The sequence below is a fragment of the Marmota flaviventris genome, chromosome 9, assembly GCF_047511675.1.
Source record: "Marmota flaviventris isolate mMarFla1 chromosome 9, mMarFla1.hap1, whole genome shotgun sequence".
Classification (NCBI taxonomy): domain Eukaryota; kingdom Metazoa; phylum Chordata; class Mammalia; order Rodentia; family Sciuridae; genus Marmota; species Marmota flaviventris.
The window spans coordinates 11,409,686-11,433,574 of record NC_092506.1 but is presented as its reverse complement, the minus strand read 5'-3'; the positions used below and the strand labels follow the sequence as shown (position 1 = coordinate 11,433,574).

The window sequence follows — 23,889 nt, the reverse complement described above, 5'->3', positions numbered from 1 at the left end:
CTGGACCTGCTCACATGTCTGTCTGTGGTCAGCTGTGGGTGGGCTAAGCAGTTGTGATGATCTTGAGGTCCTTAATGTTGGCTAACCTATGATGACCTCAGGTGAAATGACAGGTTACTCAGCTGAGTCACATGATTCATCCTATAGTTGACTAGCCTGGGTCTGTTCACACCACAGAGGCAGAGGAGCAGGAGAGAAAAATCTCCAGTGTGCAATACCATTTTGAGCCTCTGCTTAGACTCCCGCTGGGCAAAGCGAGTCATGTGACTGAGCCTATGTGGAAAGTAATACAAGATTCCAGACAGAAGGTATGGCTAAGGGCAGGAGTGGAGCTCAGTGGAAGAGCATGTGTTGGGATGCTCAGGGGCCTGGATTCAATCCCCTGCACCAAAGGGGAAAAAAAGGCATAGATACAAGAAAGAGTGATCAAAAACAGGCGCTATTAATGCAGTGAGTCTATCACACCAAACAGCAGTGGCTCTGTGAGACTCTCATTCAGAGCCCTTTAGCACAGGGTCAGCAGCAGACTTTCCGTGAAGGACCAGACAGCAAATATTTCCGATTTTTATAGTGAACCTCCTTGACCCTGACAAAGGAGCATGAAAGCAGCCATAGATGATACAGTACATAAAAAGAATAACCATGATGGCTATATTCCAATAAAATTATTTATGGGCACTGAAACTTGAATTTCATAATATTCTTTTGTTCATTCTTTCAACCATGTAGAAATGTCAAAACTATTTTTAGCTGTAAAGGGCTAAACAAAAACAAGTTGAATTTGGCCTCAGGCCATAGTTTGCTGACTTCTTTAGAAGACTGGAATAAATCCTGTGGGAAGAGTATTGAAAAAATATAGGGACTGTGGACACATCTGTGATCCCAGCCACTCAGGAGGCTGAGGATCACAAGTTTGAGGCCAGCCTCAGCTACTTAGACCCTGTCTCAAAAGAAAAAATCAAAAAGGCTGGGTATATAGCTCGGTGGTAGAGCAGTCCTACATTCAATCCCTAGCACCCCTCACAAGGAAGAGTCTAGGTAGGGATGGGGATATAGCAAGTTGGTAGAGTGTCTACCCCACAGGCACAAGGCCCTGAGTTCAATCCCCAGCACCACACTGCTGGGAGCCATTAGCCAAGTAGGTATGACAATTTCCTTGCCAGCGTACCCCATGTTGCAGTGACATTGAATGTAGGTGACCTTGCTCAAGGACCAAGGCGGATTAGGGCGTTCCCGGTTTAGGTTCCAGGTTTAAGGTTTAAGATTATTCCTGCTGGGAATAGGGCGTATCCTGCTGCCTGAGTTCCCCTTGAGTTCTCACGGGATTCAGACAGTATATTTTGGGAGACAGAAGCCCAGTGGAGGTGGATTTGGGCAGAGAACATGGATTTCCCCAGAACGTGATTGTAGACGGCTGGTGTGAGTTCGGGAATAAAGAGTTGCTGTTTGAATCTACAAGCTGTGTGGTGGCTCGTGATTGTGTGCCCAGCCAGACTGAGGCATTTGTGCCCAGCCAGACTGTGGCACCACACACAAAAACAGTCAATCAGACATGAAGATTTTGACAAGTTAAAAAGGAAAAGGTAAGCCTGGCCCTGTGGTGCACAACTAGCTATACTAGCTAGCGACTCAGGAGGCTGAAGCAGGATGATCCCTTGAACCCATGATTTGATACCAGCCTGGACAACATAGCAAGACCCTATCTCAAAAAAAAAAAAGAAAAGAAAAAAGAAAAACAAAACTAATGAAATGCCTAAAGTTCTAACAAAGCCATCATCTGCATTTATTATACTTTTGTGGAAAAAGCTGAACAACAGCCTAATTTTAAATCTCTTCACAAAAATATAGGGATCACAAATAACAGGAACATTAAGAGCCTTTTGCTCATGGCAATCTCTTAAATAAATAGGCAATTTTCGGGGCTGGGGTTGTAGCTCAGTGGTAGAGTTCTTGTCTCGCACACGTGAGGCCCTGGGTTCAATCCTTGGCATCACATAAAAATAAAATCAAAATAAAGATATTGTGACCATCTACAACTAAAAAATAATTTTTTTAAATAGGCAATTTTCTGTGCCCCAAAATAAATCAGGGCTAGATTCTTTCCTATTGTCTTTACAGCTAACAAAGTAGAACCAATTACCTGTTTCCTCATTCATAATATTTATGTCACCTTCTGGCCCTATAAGACTCTCGGATGTGTGTGTGTGTGCGCGCGCATGTGAGTATGTGTGTTTTCCTTAATAGTTAATATAGTCACATGGCACAAAATTCAAGTTATAAAAAAGTTTAAACCAGGCACAGTGATGCCTGCCTTAAATCATAGTTTACTTGGGAGACTGAAGTTGGAGGATCACAAGGTACAGGCCAGCCTCTATCTCAGCAACTAAGCAATTATTCTTTCTTTTCTTTTTTTTAAAGACATTGATGAACCTTTATTTTATCCATTTATTTTTATGCAGTGCTGAGAATTGAACTCAGTGCCTCACACATGCTAGGCAAGAGCTGTACCACTGAGCCACAACCCCAGCCCATGAGATCCTTTTTTTTGGTGGTGGTGGTGCTGGGGATTGAACCCAGGGCCTTGTGCATGCAAGGCAAGTACTCTACCAACTGAGCTATATCCCCAGCCCCATAAGATCTTTTCTTTTTTTTTCTAAATATTTTTTTTAGTTGTAGATGGACACAATATCCTTATTTCATTTATTTTTATGTGGTGCTGAGGATTGAACCCAGTGCCTTATACATGCGAGACAAGCGCTCTACCACTGAGCTACAACCCCATCCCATAAGATCCTTTCTTTTTTTTTTTTAATTTTATTTTTTAGAAGTAGTTGAACACAATACCTTTATTTTATTTATTTATGTGGTACTGAGGATCGAACCCAGGGCCTCGCACATGCTAGACGAGTGCTCTACCGCTGAGCCACAGCCCCAAGATCCTTTCTTAATAAATAATTTTATAGGACTGGGGGTATAACTTAATGGTAGAGCACTTGCCTCCCATGTGTGAGGCCGTGGTTCCACCACTTCTCCTTAAAAATCTATATTTATTCATAACTTTGTTTTTAAATTGCAGTTCTAGGATGGAGCCCAGGGCTTGCTCATGCAGGCAAGTGCTCTACCCCGAGACCTAAACTTTAGATCCCTAGACCTTACATACCTCTGTTCAACCCCAGGTTTGCAAAGCCCCCAGCATGCTGTTATACTGATTCCAGAGAAAGAACTTGGAGGACTCAACAGAGGGGGTTTGGATATTTTATTACGGACATACTCGTGGGCAGTGGCGGGTCAGGATATAATGGAGAACCGCACCCGCCCACAAGCAGGAGGAAGTACCTGCGGGATAGATGGCACGCCGAGGGCACAGACGGGTCCTTCACATGTTTTGAGTACATGGCTTGGCTGCACAAACAAGGCTGTCCTGCTTTGATCTCCTCCTAAAGACTGGAGATAGGAAGGTGGCCAGCTTCCCTCCTCCTTGACCCACAACACATTCTTGGGAGTCCTTAGTTCACCTTCAGGAACAACAAGCCTTCTGGTCATTGACTTTTGTAACCTGACAACTTTCAACAGACAATGTAATAATATTGCAGAAACATTTTTACACAGAAAAAATTGCTATCATCCTATATCAATCACTTACTTCAAATCTTTGACAATATGCATATGCATTTTATGCACATTTGTGATTATGGGGAATAGGTGATAAAAACATTTCACTTTTTTGTTTGCTTACATTGTTGGGACAGCCAGAGACCCCCAAAAAAGCAGTACTCTTTAAGGGAGTAAAATCTTTGAGAAGGGAATGAGACAGGGATTAGCATAGACAAAGGGCAAATGCGCTCCTAGGCCTTGACTCATGGCTTGTAAACTATGAAGAGCATGATACACGCCCTCTCCAACTTACCCACTCTCAGTCGTATTGGCCTCAAAAAACAAAACAAACAAACAAACAAACAAACAAAAAAAAACAGATATCTCATTAGAACCTGGAAGCCCTCCTCATAATTCTTGAAGGACAAAGAAAAAAAAAGGATAAAACTGCTACTTGCCATGATTTGTGTTTTCTTTTACTCTCCCCCTGTGTGTTCTCTTAACTGTTCTCTTGCTGCTGCAACTCATCCTTAGCACAAGACAGAGATGTTTATATAGGACGCAACTTCGACATGAGAGAGAAGAGATATGCAATATTTGGCGCCAGAATGACTGGCTAACTACGCGTCCTGCAAAGTTAAAGTGCAGGGGAAAAAACTATGAAGTATACCTAAACTCAATTAGCATTCCTAAACCTTAGTCCCCTTGCAAAGACCCTTTCACCTGAATAAAACTAGCCATCTCCTTTGTCCTGGGAGCCAGCTTGACACTCTTGGTCAGTATTGTGTCTCCCTTCTTCTCCAGCAAGATGTCCCAATCAAGAGCCTTGTTCCAAGGGCAGTGGTGCCTTTATCAGATTCTTCTGAAGGAGAGCAGAAGAAACCACCCGCCAATAACTCTGGGGACATAATTTTTAAAATTTGTTCTCTGCCTGGATTTCTGTACATAGTTCCTAAACTCCTTGGAATTTCTAAAGTGGCAAGTGTCTTGTATGTTGATGATGATGGTGGCGGGGACTCTTGGATTGCCCCCATGTGGGCTGGGTGCCAGGGTGCCAACCATGTGGTCAGAGGGTTGGAACTTTCAATCCCCACCCCAACCTCTGGGGAGGGAAGGGACCTAGAGATTGAGTTAATCACCAAAGCCAAAGATCGAGTCAATTGTGCACAAGTATCGGAACCTCTGTGGAAACTCCAAAGGACAGGGCTCAGAGAGCTTCCAGACTGGTGAACACATCCAGGTACTAGGAGTGAAGCACCCCCAGCTGGAGGCGGCACGAAAAGTCTTTGACTGTTTTCCACACCTTGCCCTGGGCATCTCTTCCATCTGGCTGCTCCTGAGTTGTGTCCTTTATCATATATCAGCAATCTAGTAAGTAAACTATTTGTCTGAGTTCTGTGAAATTAAGTTTCTGGGAATGTAGCTCAGTGGTAAAGCACTTGCCTAGCATGTGTGAGGCCCTGAGTTCCATCCTCAGTACACAAAAGCAAAAACCACATTACAATAGAATTTTTCAAACAAGTACCAGCTGGACAACTCCTCAAATGGAGGAAAAAAACAAAGATAAGCACAGGGAGGCTTATGAAATAAGGGCCATATGGGGCCTTTCAAAACAAGTCATTGCTTCTAACTTTTGTATCTTACCTAACATTCTCATGACTATTAGGTAAGCTTTCTGGGATGCGTGTTTGGTCTTGTTAACTATGCACAGCTTGACAAAAAACAGACCCCTCATTTGACTGATCTTCTCCCCAAGAATGCAGTAAGATACTATCTAGTGCAGTAGCCAAAATTTTCCCACTTTACCTTGCCCACCCATGTAATCCATGTGTTCCCTGAATGTATTGATTTACATTTATCTTTGTTCTCTACCTATAAACGTGATTACAACTTCTTTTCCTTGGAACCCTCATTCAGGGCATCTGTGCTTCTGGGGCCCAGGTCACTCATATTTGGCTTAGAATAAATTATTTTCTTGTTTCCTTCAAGGCAGTGCATTAGTTTGTGTAGACAATTCTGTAAGTTATCCTAACAAATAATCACTGAACTCAAGGATCCCTGAGTATTGTGGGAACCCCTGATTTATAGCCATTGGGTCAGAGGTGCAGAGGCAGGGACTTGGGATTGGCATCTGGAGCAGAGGCAGTCCTGTGGTCTCTCAAGCTGACTCCAGGTAGTGCCGGATGGAATTACAGGCACTCAGCTGGTGTCCAAGAAGTAGTAGGTAGGCAAAGCCCACACACTGTGTGTCAGAAGTGAAGCGCTGTAGGGCTGGGGACAGAGCTCAGCTGGTAGCTTGCCTTGCGTTACAAGGCCCTGGGTTCAACCCCAGTAACACACACACACACACACACACACACACACACACTGTTGTGACTATAGAGGAAACGTTTCATTTCCCCTCTTATTCTCTTAGCAGCAGCAATGTTTTATGATATGATATAAATGAACTCCTAAGGAGCATTGATGTTTGAAGTTCAGAGGGAGGAAATGAGCACTTTAAAAGTGCTTACAGAGTTCTCCACTTTTAGTAGGATGAAGTTGCTTCTAGCTAACCCAATCTCCAGTCACGAACTAGCAAAACCAAATAAAATTTTAAAAGTCTCAGCTGCTGAAGGAAGGAGAACCAGAGGGCCCAAAATTCTAGAGTAGGGATGATCACAGAGAAGCGAGCTGAGCATTGCAACATGCTTTTTCCTGGGGCATTTGCTGATTCTGGATTTGAGCAAGAGGCTAACAATCCAAGCACTGCCCGGAGGGTAGAAGCCGATGACCAGAGAAGCCAGTGGCACTGAGCAGTCTCATAACACCGGAGGAGCAAAACTAGGGACTTGAGGAGCCTTAAAATCACAACAAACTTTTGGCTTGAGATATTTACCAAAAATCTGAGGTAGAAGCTATAACAAACTAAGCCTCAAACTCTGAAAAGCAGAGAAATTTTGACTGATTTGCTGCTGATTAGAATTAAGAGCCCACTAGGGCCAGGGTGCATCTACAGGGCTTTCATCTGAGGGCTCAAAGGAGCTCCTCACTAGAAACACAAACAGACAGGCTAAGGCTCATCAAAAGTACAGTGCTAAAGCAGGGCATGGTGGTGCATGCCTGTAGTCCCAGCGACTTGGGAGGACAGGTAGTGGGGATCACAAGTTTAAGGCCATCCTGGGGCAACTTGGACCATATCTCACAACAAAAAATAAAAAGGGTTGGGGATGTGGGCTGGGGTTGTGGCTCAGTGGTAGAGCTCTTGCCTCACACGTGTGAGGCACTGGGTTCAATCCTCAGCACTCCACATGAATAAATTAATAAAATAAAGATATATCAATAACTAAAATATATATATTCTTTTTTAAAAGGGGGGGGCTGGGGATGTAGCTCAGTGGTAGAGTCCCCTGGGTTCAATCTCCAGTACTGGGGGGTAGGGAGGGGGGAGGAAAAGGAAAAGAGAATCTCTCACTGTAGTCCCACATCATATAGTCTCTGGTTGGATTAAGATGACCAGCTTCCCTTCTATGTGTCTAGTAACGGAAATGGTGGAAGAAAAACAAACTAGAAAAGCTGAGATTTTTTTTTATACATAATTTCTGCATCTAAAGAAAATTACTAACATGCTAAGTGATAGGATCATATTATATAAAACCAGAGAAAAGATAGAAAATAGAAACAAGATCCAAATGTTGGAAAAAGCAGGCAAGGAGTTATCTAGGGTGGGATGCTCCAGAAAATATACGAAAATATGGAGGAAAGACTATTTGAACTACCCTCCGGGACTCTGTGTCCAGTGATGGCTGAGTTAGATCCTAGGAAGGAGTCGCTCCACTTACAGCTATGAAATCTGGGCACGACACAAAAGGCAGCTACTAGAAGACACTGCAAAATGAAGGGAAGGCAGTCACCAGGGAGCCCATACACACAAGAGGAAGCTGTTGTCTTTACGGGGGCATGTGGGGACTGGGTTTTCACACCGTCGTGTAGGAGGTCCCTCCCTCCAACCTTGTCATGACGTGCATTGCCCATGTGATGGGGTCGGGGGTATGATGCTGGAAACCTTTCTTATGTTTGCTGCTGGTACCTTGGCATCAGGCAAAGCTGTTAGCATGCAGCAGTTAGCGAGGAATGGGCAGGAACCAGAGAAAGGAGGATGACTGTAAAAGGTCTCCTGGCGCAGAGGACTCAGTACCCATCGTGCATTGACCCACCCCATTTTGCAAGGAGGTAACCATTAAGCACAGGAATCCCGCCTTCTATTGTGTTGGGTGGGGCTATGGAGGAGATCCATCTGGGTGGGTGGGCAAGTAACCCAAAACCCATCATCCTGGACCTGCGGCCAGCAAATTGGCATGGATCCTCTTTCGCAGGGCACACATCCTGTTTTCAAGGTAGCACAAGCTATGACTGGCAGCACCAAGGTCAGCTGAGGGCAATAAGGGCTTCCCTGGGTGGCACCAGACCAGAAAGGGCAAAAGGAGCCAAGGGCACAGACACAGGCATAGGCATAGGCCTCTCTCCACAAAGGGCAACAACTGCACCAGCACTGGAAAAGGAGTGACGAACTGTCACGCCAAAGTTTCAGACCTCTTGGAGATCACACCCTTCCAATAAAAGCCCCCAAGTCCAACCATTCCTGCACAGTCGGCCTCTTACTGACTTGCTATCTCGGACTCCCATGTGTACCTTCCCTTTGCAATAAACCTGCTTTAAGTGCTCTGTATCTCACTGTGATTCTGTCCTGCACCCAGGTAGTGCCCTAATCTCAGGCATTAACACCCAAGAACCGAGGACCACTCGGCTGTCTACTTTGAACACCGGGCAACAGCGCGTTGTGGAGGGCATGCCGGTAGAAGACCACAGAACAGGAGCCCCGAGTTAGGCCCCAGAAGTCAGGAAATATGGGAATCCGGGGAAGGAAAGAGCCAGACAGGGAAATTCCCAGATTTTACCTACGTAAGTCATTTTCAAAGCTCTGAATTACACATACACGATTCACACTCAAAGCAACCCCTTTAAAGAAAAGCAATGTAGGCTCGGTGTGTAGCTCAATGGTAGAGCATCTGCAATTCCCAGCATTGCAAAAGGAAAAACAATAACAATAATGAAACAGGAACTCTAAGCCTGGTTTGCAGTGCTACCCACCCAAGGTAACTACCCCGTGAAACTTGGGAGAAAAATAACAGAAACCAGAGTCCCTGCAATGTAACACTCAAATCTGCCACTATCTGGGATAATTCGGATAATCTCAGATATTGGAACTGACAAGGATATCAAAACTTCTGTGAAAATATGTTTTTAGTGCCTAAAGACAGGAAACCTCAACCATGAAACGAATTATTTTTTGAAAAAACAGATTTTAAGAGGAAATACAATAATGATCAATGAACTAGAGGAAGGCAGACAACAGAAACTATCCAAACAGAAGAATAAAGGAAAAGGAAAACAGCACCCGCCTCAGGGCCTGGTTAGATAACATCAGAGAGCCTAACACACAGTCACTGGGGCCCCAGGAGGCAGAGAGAAAGATGAGCAGAAAAAATATTTACATCATTATCCAAAGTACATGTATGAAGACACAAACTGGGAATCAACCTACTTTATATACAAACAGAAATATGAAAAATTGTGGTATATATGTGCAATAAGAATTGTAATGCAAAAAAACACAAAGTACATGTATAAAGACATGAATTGGCGTGAACATACTTTATATACAAAGATATGAAAAATTGTGCTCTATATGAGTAATAAGAATTGTAATGCATTCTGCTGTTGTGTATTTAAAAAAATAAAATCAATAAAAAAAGAAAAAATATTTTAAAAAATAACAGCCAAATATTTCACAAATCTGGTGAAAGAAATTTACAGATTTGAGATATTCGGTAAACACAACTTGAAACAAACACACACACACACACAAAGGTATATCTGGGCATATCATCATCAAAGTATTGAAAACTAGAGATGGAAAGCAAATCTATTTGTTTGTTTTTGGTGCTGGGGATCCAAACCCAGGGCCTCAAATATGTCAAGCACATGTTCTAACTACTAAGCCCAAACCCCAAGAACAAATCTTTTTTTTTTTTTCTGGTACTGGGATTGAACCCAGGGGCACTTAACCAATGAGTTACATACATTCTTGGCCCTTTTTGTTTTTCATTTTGATACAGAGTCTCATAGTTGCTTAGGGCCTCTCTTAGTTGGGAGGCTGGTCTTGAACTTGCAATCTTCCTGCCTCAGCTTCCTGAGTGCGTGGGATTACAGGCGTGTGCCACCACACCTTGCCCAAGGTGTGGTGGCACACGCCTGTAATCTTGAAAGCAGCATGAGAAAAACCACAAACTACACACAGAGGAATAGCTTTTAGTTGACTTTTCACTAGAAATCACAGGCCGGAAAAGAGTATTTTAGAATAACTCTAAAATGTTAAAGGTAAAAGATTCACTCAAAATTCTATATTCATCAAAAATTGACTTCAGCATGCACAAGGTCCTAGATTAAATCATCAGTACTGCAAAACAAACAAAACCAAAAAACCCACAAAATTTCAAGAATGAAGCTGAAATAAGATGTTGTCATATACAAGAAAACTAAGAGCACTGGATGGTGTAGGGATGGAAAAGGGATGATTCCTTTCCTGCCCATCACGCCAGGTCATGGACTGCACCCCTGTAACAAACAACAGGTGGACAAGAGGAAAGCTAACACATTTATTTGACCTTAGTTTTATATGAGATAAGACTTCAGATGGAAGACCCAAAGGACAGGAAGGAACCATCCATGTTCACGCTTAGGTGCAATGAAGAGGGACAGCTTGGTACAAATGTGTCTGCACAAGAAGGGTCTGAGCTGATGGAAACAGCCGGTGTGGGCACCCAGACAGACCCAGGCCTGTCTGCTAAGATGCTCTCAGCCCCGGGTTCTAGCATTTCCTCCTCTTGGGTGTGAGGCAAGGTCTCTCTAGAATGAGGCTCTTGATTTCTTTATGGACAGTATTATAAGGAAAGACTATGGGGCTTAAGGAGAGAGAGTTAGAAGAATATTTTTAGGTTTTATGGCTGGCTTTGGGGAAAGGGGGCTCTGGGTTATGTGATCTGTCTTGGAGAACAGAGTTCTAGTTTCTAGGGCTTGCCTTGGGAGACAATAAGGAGCAAAAGACATGCAGGCAAAAAAAAAAAAAAAAAAAAACCGAGAGAAACTTTGCTTCAGAGGCCTTCATTTTGGAGTATAATTTTCTGAGGCCCCACACTGCCAACAGTCCTCTAATATAAGAAACCCTAAAGGTTTTCTTTGGCTTGAGGGGAAATGAAAAGATGGAAACTCGGATCCTCAGAAAGGAATGAAGCACAACAGAAATATTGAGTATCTGAGTAAATAAACATAAAGATCTTTCCTTCCTTCCATCCCTCCTTCCTTTTTTTTTTTATTTTTTATTTTTTTGAGAATTTCAACATTTATTTTTCAGTTTTTTGGCGGACACAACATCTTTGTTTGTATGTGGTGCTGAGGATCGAACCCGGGCCGCACACATGCCAGACGAGCGTGCTACCGCTTGAGCCACATCCCCAGCCCTCCTTTTTTTTTTAAACAGAGGTCTTTATAATTTTATTTTTTTTAGAGAGAGAATTTTTATTTATTTTCTTAGTTTTTGGCAGACACAACATCTTTCTTTGTATGTGGTGCTGAGGATCGAACCCGGGCCGCACACATGCCAGGAGAGCGCGCTATGGCTTGAGCCACATCCCCAGACCCTTCCATCCTTTCTTGAGATGAGGTTTCCCTATGTTTCCCAGGCTGGTCTCCAACTTCTGGGCTCAACCAATGCTACGGGCTCAGCCTCCCAAGCAGCTGACAATACAGGTTTGGGCCACTGCACCCAAATGAAGATTATTTTCAATTTTTCTGTTTTTTTCAATTAATTCACTTACAATATCTAAATACAGAATGATAATTTTTCAAATACAAAGAATATTTACCAATAAGCAAGATATGCTGGGCCATAAAACAATTCTCAACAAATTTAAAAGGACAAATTTAAATAAATTTAAAGAATAAAGAGAATTTCTTTGCTGAGTGCCATGGCGCATGCCTGTAATCTCAGTGGCTGGGGAAGTTGAGACAGGAGGACTGTGAGTTCAAAGGCAGCCTCAGCAATTTAGTGAGGTCCTAAACAACTTAGCAAGAGCCTCTGTCAAAAGAGAAAAACTCTGGGATGTGACTCAGTGGTTAAGTGACTCCAGGTTCAATCCCTGGTACCAAAAAAAGAAGAAGAAAGAAGAAAGGAGGAGGAGGAGGGGGAGGGGGAGGGGGAGGGGGAGGGGGAGGGGAGGGGGAGGAGGAGGAGAAGAATTATTATTATTATTCTTTGACAATAATGGAGCTGAGTTAGAAATCAGTAAGATAGGTAGATGATTTGGTCTGGGCCAGATCAGGATACAGAAACCACACAGTAATTGAAACATGGAAAGGTTTTTGTTTGTTTGTTTGTTTGTTTGTTTGTGTTGCTAGGGATTGAACCCAGAGCCTCAGATATACTAGACAAGCACTCTACTACTAAGCTACACCCCAACCTCACATGGCAAGTTTAATGAAGAATTATTAAGCAATAGCCAGGCGAAGAGGTACACACCTATAATTCCAGCCACTCAGGAGGCTGAGACAGGAGGATTGCAAATTCAAGGTCAGTCTGGGCAACTTAGACCCTGACTCAAAATAAAAAATAAAAAGGGCTGGGGGTGTAGCACAGTGGTAGAACAAACCTGGGTTCAATCCTCAGTACCAGAAAAGAAGAAGAAGAAGAAAAAAAAAAAGACTTTGGGTTTTATTCTGAGGGAGGTGAAAACTTCTGGAAGGTTTGAGCAAGGACTTAAATGTTATTGAATTTGTTTGAAAAGGTAATTTTGCTTCTTTGGTCAGGCCATAGGGGATGTGGCTCAGTAGTGGAGTGTCCCTGGGTTCAGTCCGCAGTATGGAGGAGAGGAGGAATTATTAAATGATGATAGAAGAACTATAAAGATGTGAAGAGAAGAACAGCCAAGGAGGGGGCTGGGGCTGGGGCTCAGTGGGAGAGCACTTGCTTAGCATGAATGAGGGGCTGGGTTCAATCCTCAGCACCACATAAAAACAAATAAAATAAACATATTGTGTCCATCCACAACTAAATAAAATAAAAATAACTGACTTGACAGAGTCCCCTTCCCCAGGCTGCGTTCAGACCACACTGTAGTCCACTGAGTATTAGAGAAAAGTCATTGGTTTGCCACTGGTTTGCTGCCAGAGCTGATTTACAGTTGCCTGGCAAGATACAGCCCCTGCTCCAGGACACAGCAACCGAGGCGAGTGGGCAGTTGTGCAAGTAGCATAGGGACATCGCCTGCAGGAACAAGGCCCAGAGCACACAGCACCCATGTTGGGAGGCATGAGGAACACCCCTCCTAGACCCAGTGAGCGGAGGCCATTGTGCAGATTCGCAAGGAGCTGGAGTCCTGTAGTCCACACAGCGCATGCGGAGTCAACTCTGAGGGGAGCGGAAAAACTGAGTTAGTGAGCAGACATACAGAGGGAGGTGGGACACTGCTGTGGAGCAAGGCATCCATTCCTGGAGGGCTTTGGGTTTTAAAACCATCCAGGGCATAGGTAAGCCAAGGCGGTAGGGCAGGTGCACAGAGGTTAGCCCTGGGTGCAAGGCCTGGAGTATGCAGCAACCTTGACAGGAGAGCCCTAGCAAGGTAAGCACCGAGCTTCGCCCAAGTCCGCGAGTTTTCCCAGTGCCTGCCTGTGGCATGAAGAGGAGCAGAGCACCACCAGATGTCCCCCAACACATGCACTCCTGATGGAAAGCTAACCAGAGCACAGTGAAGCCAGGAAGCAAGCCCTCATCTTCCTGCACTGTTCCTCCAGTGCCCTCTACTGACCAAGTGCAACACTGCAGGCACTGAAAGGCGGAAATGCCCAGTCTATTTATTATCCCACCTAAGGTGCTCAAGAATGAATACCCAGCTGAAGGCAAGGGAGTACCACACTAGGAAACCACTAAACATTTAGAAATGAAACAATACCCCTTAAATAATCCATAAGACAAATAACAACCCATAAGGGAAATCATAAAATACTTTGAACTGAATGATAATTAAAACCCAACCTATATCAAAATGTCTGTGATGCCCTTTTTATCAGAAAATAAAGAAGAAAGCCTGGTGCAGTGGCCCATGGTTATAATGCTTGTGACTCAGGAGGCTGACATGGTTGGATGGCAAGTTCCAGGTCAGCCCAGGAAACTTAGCAAGACCCTACCTCAAAACAGAAAATAAAAGAGGGCTGGGAATGTAGCTCTATGGTAAAGCACCTCGGGGTTAAATCTCCAGTACAAAGAAAAAAAGAAGAAGATATTAGTGATTTTACATATATTAAAGGAATTTGTCCGGGGTGGAGGGAGGTACCGGGGATTGAACTCAGGGGCACTCAAGCACTGAACCATATCCCCAGCCCTATTTTGTATTTTATTTATTGTTTTGTTTTGTTTTTTTGGTACCAGGGATTTAACTCAGGGGCACTCGACCACTGGGTCACATCCCCAGCCCTTTTTTTTTTTTTCATATTTTATTTAGAGACAGGGTCTCACTGAGTTGCTTAGTGCCTCCCCTTTGCTGAGGCTGGCTTTGGACTCAGATCTTCCTGTCTCAGCCTCCAGAATCTCTGGGATTACAGGTATATGCCACCACGCCTGGCAGGATTTGGTTATTTTGAATTTGTGCACACTCACACAAATTCCAGGTTTACATGGCTTCATCAATAAATTCCTCCAAATATTTAAATAAAAAATAATACTTATAATCTTTTCCAGGAATTAAAAAGAGAAGACAAGCTTTTTCTTTCATTTTATGAAGCTAACTTAACCTTGATCCACAACTTGACATGGTTCTGGCAAGAAAGTAAAATTACAGACTAATCTCTCATGAACATATGTAAAAACTTGAAAAAAATATTAACAAATGAAGTTCAGTAATATAAGAAAGATAATCTATCTGTACCGGGAGCCTCTGAGACCACAGGGAGGTTCATGCACTGCTAGGAGGACTCACAGGACTTGGCATGCAGTTGTACTCATGCTGTGACTTTACAGGGGAAAAAGAAAGCAGAATCAGCAGAGGAGAAACATGCGTGGGCTGCAGTCCAAGGAGCGCAGGAATGTATTTCCAAGGTCCTCTCCTAGCGGAATCACAGTCCTGCTCAATCCTTCAGCAAAGAGTTCCCACAACGCACATGAAATGTTGTCTACAGGGAAACTCACAGATTCAGTGTCTAAGGTTTTTATCAGGAGCTGATTACCCAGGCACATTCTGCCTACCATGTACCAAAATTCCAGACTCCCTGAAGGAAAACAGATTTTCATTATAAGCCATTCTTTGAACAGTTTAGGCACAGGAGGTCACTTTGGATTCTTGGGAACGCTTCCAAACTCCAAATTCCCAAATGCCAGCCAAGAGCCAACCTTGCCAACAGGCCTTTCTAGGATAGTATTGTCACAACTTTTTTTTTTTTTTTTTTTTGTACTGAGAATTGAACTCAGGGCCTCATGAATACTAGGCCAATGCTTTCTACTGAGCTACACTCTAGCTCTTTTTTAAAAAATTTGAGATAGGAGGCGCCAAAAACATATATACTGGAGAAGAGAGAGTCTCGTCAACAAATGGTGCTAGGCAAACTGGAAATCCACATGCAGCAAAATGAAATTAAGCCCCCATCTTTCACCAGGCACAAAACTCAACTCAAAGTGGATCAAGGATCTAGGAATTAAACCAGAGTAATAGAATAAAAAGTAGGACCAAATCTTCATCACATCGGATTAGGTCCCAACTTCCTTAATAAGACTCCTATGGTGCAAGAAATAAAATCAAGAATCAATAAATGGTATGGATTCAAACTAAAAAGCTTCTCAGCAAAAGAAACAATCAGTGAAGTGAATAGAGAGCCTACAGAATGGGAACAAATTTTTACCACATGCACATCAGATAGAGCACTAATCTCTAGGATATATAGAGAACTCAAAAAAACTTAACACCAAAAAACAAACAAACAAATAACCCAATCAGTAAATGGGAGGAAATGAACAGACACTTCTCAGAAGATGACATACTATCAATCAACAAACATGAAAAAACGTTCAACATCTCTAGCAATTAGAGAAATGCAAATCAAAACTAAGATTTCGTCTCACTCCAGTCGGAATGGCAGCTATTAAGAACACAAACAACACAGACTGGGGTTGTGGCTCAGTGGTACAGCACTTGCCTAGCATGTGTGAGGCCCTGGGTTCGATTCTAGGCACCAAATAAAAATAAATAAAATAAAGCTATCGTGTCCAACTACAACTAAAAAAAAAAAAGAATACAAACAACAATAAGTATTGGCGAGGATGTGGGGAAAAAAGGAACACTCATGCATTGCTGGCCTGTAAATTGATGTAAACAATATGAAAAGCAGTATGGAGATTCCTTGGAAAACTTGGAATGGAACCAGCATTTGACCCAGCTATCCCACTCCTTGGTTTATACTCAAAGGACTCAAAAACAGCATACTGCAGTGATGCAGCCACATCAATGTTTACAGCAGCATAATTCACAATAGCTAAATTGTGGAAGCAACCTAGATGCCCTTCAGTAGATGAAAGGATAAAGAAACTGGTATATATACACAATGGAATATTACTCAGTATTAAAAGAGAATAAAATCATGGCATTTGAGGTAAATGGATGGAGTTGGAGAATATTATGCTAAGTAAGCCAATCCCAAAAAACTAAAGGCTGAATGTTTTCTCTGATACGTAGATGCTGATCCATAATGGAGATGTGGGGGGAGCATGGGAGAAATGGAGGAACTTTAGATAGGGCAAAGTTAAGGGAGGGTAAGGGAAGAGGCAGGGGGTAGGAAAGATGATGGAATGAGAAGGACATCATTACACTACGTACATGTACGAAGACACGAATAATGGTGTGACTCTATTTTGTGACCAAGAGACATGAAAAATTGTGCTCTATATGGGTACTATGAATTGAAGTGCATTCTTCTGGGCTGGAGTTGTGGCTCAGGGGTAGAGAGTTTGCCTATCATGCATGAGGCACTGGGTTCGATCCTCAGCACCACATAAAAATAAAGATATTGTGTTCATCTATAACTAAAAAATAAATATTAAAAAACAAAAAAGAAATGCATTCTTCTGTCATGTTTAACAAATTAGAATAAATAAATAAATTTAAAAAAATTTGAGACAGGGTCTCTCTAATTTGCCCAGGTTGGCCTCCAACTTGAGATCCTACTGCCTCAAGTTACTAAGATTAAGGTATGCATCACTACACCTGGCCTATTTTAACTCTTTCCTGCACAATTTAATAACCAAATGGTTTGTTTCCAGAACAGTAAGATTGGTTATACAATGGAATAATCAATGTAATAATCCATTATATTAGCTGAGTAAAAGGAAAAATAATCATATGGTCATCTCAATAAATACAGAGAAAGCACTTAATAAAATGTGCTATAAGCCTTTAAGCAAACTAAAAATAGACTTTATTAATCTTCTGAGTATCTATAAAAATCTATAGTATATATTAATGATGAAATATTAAATACTTCCCCTTGAATTTGATCTAAGAATTTGATCTCCAACATACACACACAAAAAAAAAAAGAAAGAAAGAAAGAAAGAGAGAAAAAAAGGAGACAGTATTTCAGATAATATCCATTATTACCACTTCTACTCAACTTTATATTGGAGGTCTTAACTAGTGCAATAAGGCAAGAAAAAGAAATTGAAGGTATAAGGATTGAAAAAGAAGTAAAAATGCTGTTAATGTGTTATGTACATAAAAAGCCAGATGTATCTAGCATGACCCATCAGGAATAATCAGTTTAATAAGGCCACTGGATATTGGAACAGTCTGCCATGGGCCCGCAGAAGTCCTGTACATTCTTACTGAGGGTCCTCAAAGGCCTTAATACTGAGCACACAGATAGTTCAGTAGGTCAAGGCAACCATGTGACTACTGTGCAATTTCTCCTTCCCCAGAGGAAGGGGCTTAGTCTGATTTGCTGCTTGCTAAAAAAAAAAAAAAAAAAAATGTGTTGAGCCCTTGGCCCTGGGCTTCTCAGCTGTGGCAAAACTGATTGTTCATGCCACCATCTGGGCTCACTGAGTTATTCATAGACTTGAGGACAGATGATCCAGGCTGCCATGCTGAGGCTTCTGTTGTTTGCTGTGTTGTGAGTGATTTGGTCTCAGTGTCCATTTTTGTTACTTATGGAATTGTGGCATACTCTGACATGGATCAGCAATATTTTTCTTAAAGAGTTAGATGTTATTTAAGTCACTTTTCATCATACAATGCAAAAATACTACCTAATAAGTAAATGTTGGGTATGGAAATGGCCCCCATTTTAAACTTTATTTACAAAATAAGTAACTGGCCCATCTTCCTTCCATCTGAGGCTCAGAGTAGGAATTTGTCTAATAGCTTTTGTCTAGTAAGTAATAGAGATGGGGGTGGAAGATCTGAACCCCTTTTCTCCTTATTTATCACTTTGCTAGAGGGACTCTAATAAAATGTAGTTGAAGTTGAGGCAGTAGCACATGCCTGTAATTCTCAGCTACTTGAGAGACTGAGGCAGGACAATTGCAAGTTCAAGGTCAACCTCAGCAATTTAGTGAAAACTTGTCTCAAAAAATAAAAGAAGGCAGAAGATGTAGCTCGGGGGTAGAGTATCCCCAGGTTCAATCCCCAGTAGGGCTTTCCCTGTCCTCTAGCCTGCAGTTTTGCCAATGGAATGCTCAAGCAGAGATCAGGGTGCAGAAGAAGTCGGGAGGCATAAAGGTAGGACATTTTCCCACCAGCTTCCCAGGCCTTCCCAGGCCCGGTGAGAGGCCCGCTACACACAGTACTTTCTCCAGGTTCAGGGAGTTGCTCAAGCCTATAGAGGTAACAAGACTGATCCACCCACACTTCAACTAGCCAGGTGAGTCACTCTTCTCCAATTATCCAGTTCAAGTTTGCCATCTGTTACCTGCCTGCCATGCCCTGACTGACAAAGGGCTAATCTCTTGGAAACTTCTTTCAATTTCCACCTGGGAGCACTTTGTCCTCTCAACTTCCATTGCACTTTATGAGTCTGGTGACCACGTTTTAGCTTTGCATGTCTCATTTATTTCTGCTCCTGGAAAAGACGCTCTATTTCCGACTCACTCTGGTGACTGTAACTCCTAGTACATAAATCGGCCGCAGGAAGGACAACGTCTAACCTCCGGCCTGCATCTGTACAGCACCGTCGCGCGTACCGTTTCTCGTTTTTCACACGCTGATAGAAGAGAATCGTGGGACCAGGGTCCATCCTCTGGTGACACTACAGCAACTAGCCTCTTATGCTCAAAGTCCTGTAACCCAGGATAAGGAGTGTCCAAAGCTGGCCCTGCCTCTGTCCCCAGGAATTGCGGACAATAGGCTTCGAGAGTTGCCACTGTTCTCGCTCAGGGTGACGCTAACACCCGACCAAACGCCATTTGCTGGATTCCTCCCGCGCATGCGTAGTGGACCCGCCATCGCGCGGGGGGGTAACCATAGAGTACCACAGGTTGGCAGAGGGGCCAGAAGCCGGGCCGCTCCGTCCCCTGCTTCCGGCAGCGTCTCCCTGCTCTGGGAGCGGCTGCTGCCGCGTACGCAGTTTCCATGGGGACTGAAGATGGCGCCGCGAGGTGAGATTTCGGAGGTGTGTGAGTCTCTGGTCCCGATCCCATCGGTATCCGCCAGCCCCGCTACCCTCCTTCTTTTCCAGAGCTCGACCTAAATCTCCCATTCGCAAGTGTTAGGGACATCGCTCCTCCCTTTGCAAGGTGGGGTGTCGCAACCCCGCCCACCTTGAGTGCATGAAGGTGTCCAGGTGCAAGTCTCATATACTGTACCCCTACATCCTTGCCTGGGCCTATTCTGGGCTGGCTCAGTTACGAATCTTCTGGCTTGGAACAGGCCAGTGCTGGTCTCTGCATCCTGATTTCTCCTCCCAAGTAGTGACGGGGTTACATCTTTGAGGTGCCTAGCAGCTATGATGACCTCTGAGTTATTTTTGACTTTCTCCTCGCAAGCCAAAAGAGCAGTATTGACAGTAATTCCTGGGAAAGAAGGAGAGGAAGCTCATGAATACCACACCCTTCACCCCCACCATCTCATTAAAAGCAATCGGAAGTGCCTTTAAGTAACCCATCTCACTGGCTGTGACCTCATGTTTTCTCGAGGTTAGACATTGAAACATACAAGGAACAGAGCTTCAGCTGTTCCTTCCACCCATCCCACTTCTCTGTGCATGTCTTTTCAGGTAACCGGTTGTCCTCAACACCCCTGGAAATCTTGTTTTTCCTGAATGGGTGGTATTATGCTACCTATTTCCTGCTAGAACTCTTCATATTCCTGTATAAAGGTAAGCCTGGGCTTGACTACCCCTGCCCCAGCTTCCTTTTCTCACTTCAGCTCAGAGCAAACTCTTATCAAGAACCTTCTTACTTTTTGTTCTTTTCTGCCCCCAGCATCTCCTCTTCACTACAAGGCTGAAGTCTCTCCATCAGATGGCTTCTTTGAGAATGATTCCTTAGGAAACTCTTTTTTTTTTCCCCTTAGTTGTTGACAGATCTTTATTTTATTTATTTATACTTGGTGCTGAGAATCGAACCCAGTGCCTCACACATGCAAGGCAAGTAGCTACCGCTGAGCCACAGTCCCAGCCCTGGAAACTCTTTAACAAGAATTTCTGAAGTTTGGGAAACGTAGGTTTCTCCATCTGCCTCTTTACTATCACTTTTCTTCGCTGAACCCCAGTTTCAGCCCATTGGTGACCCTCAGAAACTATGCAGTGGCCTCAGTATCCCTGTATATGCAGTCATTTTGAAGTGGAGATCCCATAGACTTAGAAGTAAAAGGCTGCCTCCCTCTAATAGACATAGTCACACTATGAGATAACATTTCCTGAGGCTGTAATAATGCCCATATCTCCCTAAGTAGTTCATGGAAAGCTAAGACTATGTCCTCTTTGTTCTCAAGTATATGGCAATTCTTGTGGGTGTTGTTATATGTTGTTTGTAGACTCTGGCTTTTTATTGGCAGGTCTCCTGCTGCCATATCCAACAGCCAACCTAGTATTGGATGTGGTGATGCTCCTCCTTTATCTTGGAATTGAAGTAATTCGACTATTTTTTGGTAAGTGTTGTTCAGAGAATATTTCCATTCCTTATGAGGCAAGCTGGTATCTGTAACTTGATTAACAAGACAAAGTGCATAACCTGGGCTCACTGTTACAGATTTGATCTGGTGGTATATTCCATTACTCCCTCTCTGAAGCATCAAGCTGCCACTTTATATGTATACATAAATATGTGTGTGTATTTAAATGTATATTACATGTGTATGTATGTATGTGTGTGTATATATTTATACATACATATGTGTGTGTGTTTGTGTGTGTGTGTGTATATATATATATATATATATATATATATATATTTTTTTTTTTTTTTTTTTTTTTTTTCCCCCAGTGCTGAGGATGGAACCCAGGGCCTCACACATGCCATTACCACTGAGCCATATCCCCAGCTTCAAGCTGCTGCTTTATATTTTGGGTCAGGGTTTATGTATCTGTTGCTCTGCAGGGGTAAAGGCAGGCAGTAGCATGATATCTTAGATAATTCCTTTGCAGTTGCCTAACTACTGCGAGAATGCCTGTTTTCTCTTAATGATTTGCTTGGGAGAATGGATTAAACTGTTAACCGGGTCTGGTGCCGAGGCATGCCTGTACAGCACTATGATCCTCTCTACTTCTCTGGATGAGGACTTTTTTATTTTTTAATTCTTTTTGCAGTACTGAGGATTGAACCCAGGAGCATTTTACCACTGAACTACATCCCCAGTCCCATTTTTAATTTTGAGACAGAGTCTCACTAGGTTGCTCAGATTGGCCTTGAACTTGCAGCCCTCCTGCCCCAGCCTCCCAAGTTCCTGGATTACAGGCACATACCTTTGTACCTGGCTGAATAAGAATCTCTTTTGCACAAGTTTTATATTCTCAGAAATAGAGAGTAAAACCCTTGTTAACTAGACTGTCTCATCCCTGGAAACTTTTCCCTCAAGCACAAGCTGAGGGAAAAGTCCTTGAAACATACAGGAAAGGAGAAAAAAGGCTCACATTAGTCACTAAGGAAAAGACAAAATAATGTTAAAAAGGGACACTAATAGTTCAAGTGAGAATAATTACAGAGGACCAGTAAATTTGAAAAGCAGCCCAAATTCCATAATAAAAAGCAAATGGAAACAATAAGGCAGCATTTTTTTTCACCCATTGGACGGGCAACAATAAAGATTTACAATATCAAGTTTTAAAGAGGGTGTGGGGAACAGATATTTTTATACATTCTGGTATATAAAAATGCATGCTTTTTATATTTTCTAAAAGTCCTTTTGAAGTAGTTGAAAAATTTTCAATGATTATATCATTTTTATAATTACACTTTTGTTTTTCTTTTTCTGAAGATCCCATTGTACTTTGTGTGGGAGCCAGACTGGAAGCAGGACCCCTGGAGTAAATGACTCCAAACCTGTAACTCCCCCAAGCTTTTTAGGACAGTGGGATTCACTTGTAAACGTGCACCTCCCCTCAGAGTACTTCTCTGCTTGCCAGTCCCTCATATCCTTCCCACCTTTCCCTTGAGGCCAGAGAAGGTAGGCCACTTGGAGGTGACTCCATGGGCTATGTTTGACAGGTACAAAGGGAAACCTCTGCCAGCGAAAGATGCCACTTGGCATTAGTGTGGCCTTGACCTTCCCATCTGCCATGATGGCCTCCTATTACCTGCTGCTACAGACCTACGTACTCCGCCTGGAAGCCATCATGAACGGCATCTTGCTCTTCTTCTGTGGCTCAGAGCTGCTGCTTGAGGTGCTTACCCTAGCTGCTTTTTCCAGGTACTGCTGCTGAGGGCCGGGTTCCCACCCCAGGGAGGGAGTCCTTGTTCTTTGGAGGCTTGAGGGGTCTAGAGGACTATATTTAAGGGGGTTTCTGTGGGACGGCCTCTCCCACTTCTGGTAGATGGAAGGTCCCTTCTTTGGAATTCTTCCAGTTGTTTAGGGCTGAGAGACTTGGAATATGAAACAGTTCAGACCAGCTGTTCTTGTTCACTGGTCTTTTAACATTTTCTTTTTCTTTCTGCCATCAGTATGGACAGGATTTGAAGTACAAAAATTTCAGCCTGCAGCTGAGGCTGACACCACACATATATACTTCTGGTACTGTTGCCTGCACCTGTGAGAAGCGGGGGTCACCACTGGCCTGGAAAGGTTGTACGGCTTTTCCTCAGCACTGACATTTGGGTGTCCAGCCCACAGAAGGCCAGTGGGCATGACTGGCTAGACCAGGACTGTCAGCCCCAGAGACTCTTCTATACTCCATTCTAGGGAGGGGCAAGGCTATCCCCAACCTGGTCCGTCCCAGAACAATTTCTTGCTGACCTCAAGTTCTCCTCTTTGACTGTTGTGGCCAGAGCATCTTGTGTGGACCATCTAGACTCCCTGGGCTTCCAGGAGGACCCGAGCAATATATTCCCTATATGTGCTGTGCCACATCTGACCTGTATGCACACAGAGAGCTTCATGGTGGTGGGCTCCCAGAATGATGCAAAATCCTCCTACCCCGTCTCTCAAGGACACTGAGCTCCAGAACCTTTGTAGTAGCTTATGGTATTATTTTTCTACTCTGATCATGAAGCAAACACTATTTTATAATAAATATGTATTTTCTGTTGTGGGGTTGGCAGCCTTTTCCTTGTGACACCTGTTCCTAGAATTTCATCCTCTCCAAGAGAAGGTAAAGACTATCACAGCAGTATGTTCTGAGGCTGTGCTTAGTAATACAGTGTGACACAAAGGCAGTGATGAAATGGTGTCCCACTGATTGTCTTCCTTAAGCTGCAGCCTGAATCAATCCTGAAAGGCACTGTCTTCAGTTGTTATTTGCAAAAGACTGCTTAAATGCTCTCCCTCTGCCTCAGAGTCAGTCTTGTCTTCCACTGCTCCTACAGATAACTGGAACTCCTTTCCAAGATGGGCCATGTGTTGTTGGAAGAAACATTCTAAACTCAACACACACATTTCCTTTTCAGTCATTGATGTAAAATTTTTGAATTAAAGGAACACATACTTTCTTCTTTTTTAAAAAAAACTGGAAAAAATGGTACCCAGGTAAATGTATCATTTCTTCAGATAGCTTTTGAACTCTTTTTAA

At 43.1% G+C, this 23,889-nt stretch overlaps 1 protein-coding gene and 1 non-coding gene across 3 annotated transcripts; one reads left to right on the top strand and one right to left on the bottom strand.

The window, feature by feature from the left end:
- Positions 1–2,552: 2,552 nt before the first annotated feature.
- Positions 2,553–2,625, bottom strand: Trnaa-ugc (transfer RNA alanine (anticodon UGC)). The gene has a single exon. It is a non-coding gene; the product is annotated as a tRNA-Ala (tRNA).
- Positions 2,626–19,263: 16,638 nt separating this feature from the next.
- Tmem216 (transmembrane protein 216) lies at positions 19,264–23,409 on the top strand. Of its 2 annotated transcripts, none has more exons than XM_071617039.1 (5): positions 19,264–19,324; positions 19,942–20,043; positions 20,724–20,816; positions 22,373–22,574; positions 22,826–23,409. In XM_071617039.1, the coding sequence occupies exons 1-5, from the start codon at positions 19,312–19,314 to the stop codon at positions 22,839–22,841; spliced, it is 426 nt and encodes a 141-aa protein (XP_071473140.1). In that variant the 5' UTR covers positions 19,264–19,311; the 3' UTR covers positions 22,842–23,409. The 2 variants fall into 2 exon arrangements, with proteins under 2 accessions (XP_071473140.1, XP_027800336.1); XM_027944535.2 differs by having other exon boundaries at positions 19,278–19,338.
- The last annotated feature ends 480 nt before the right edge of the window (positions 23,410–23,889 follow it).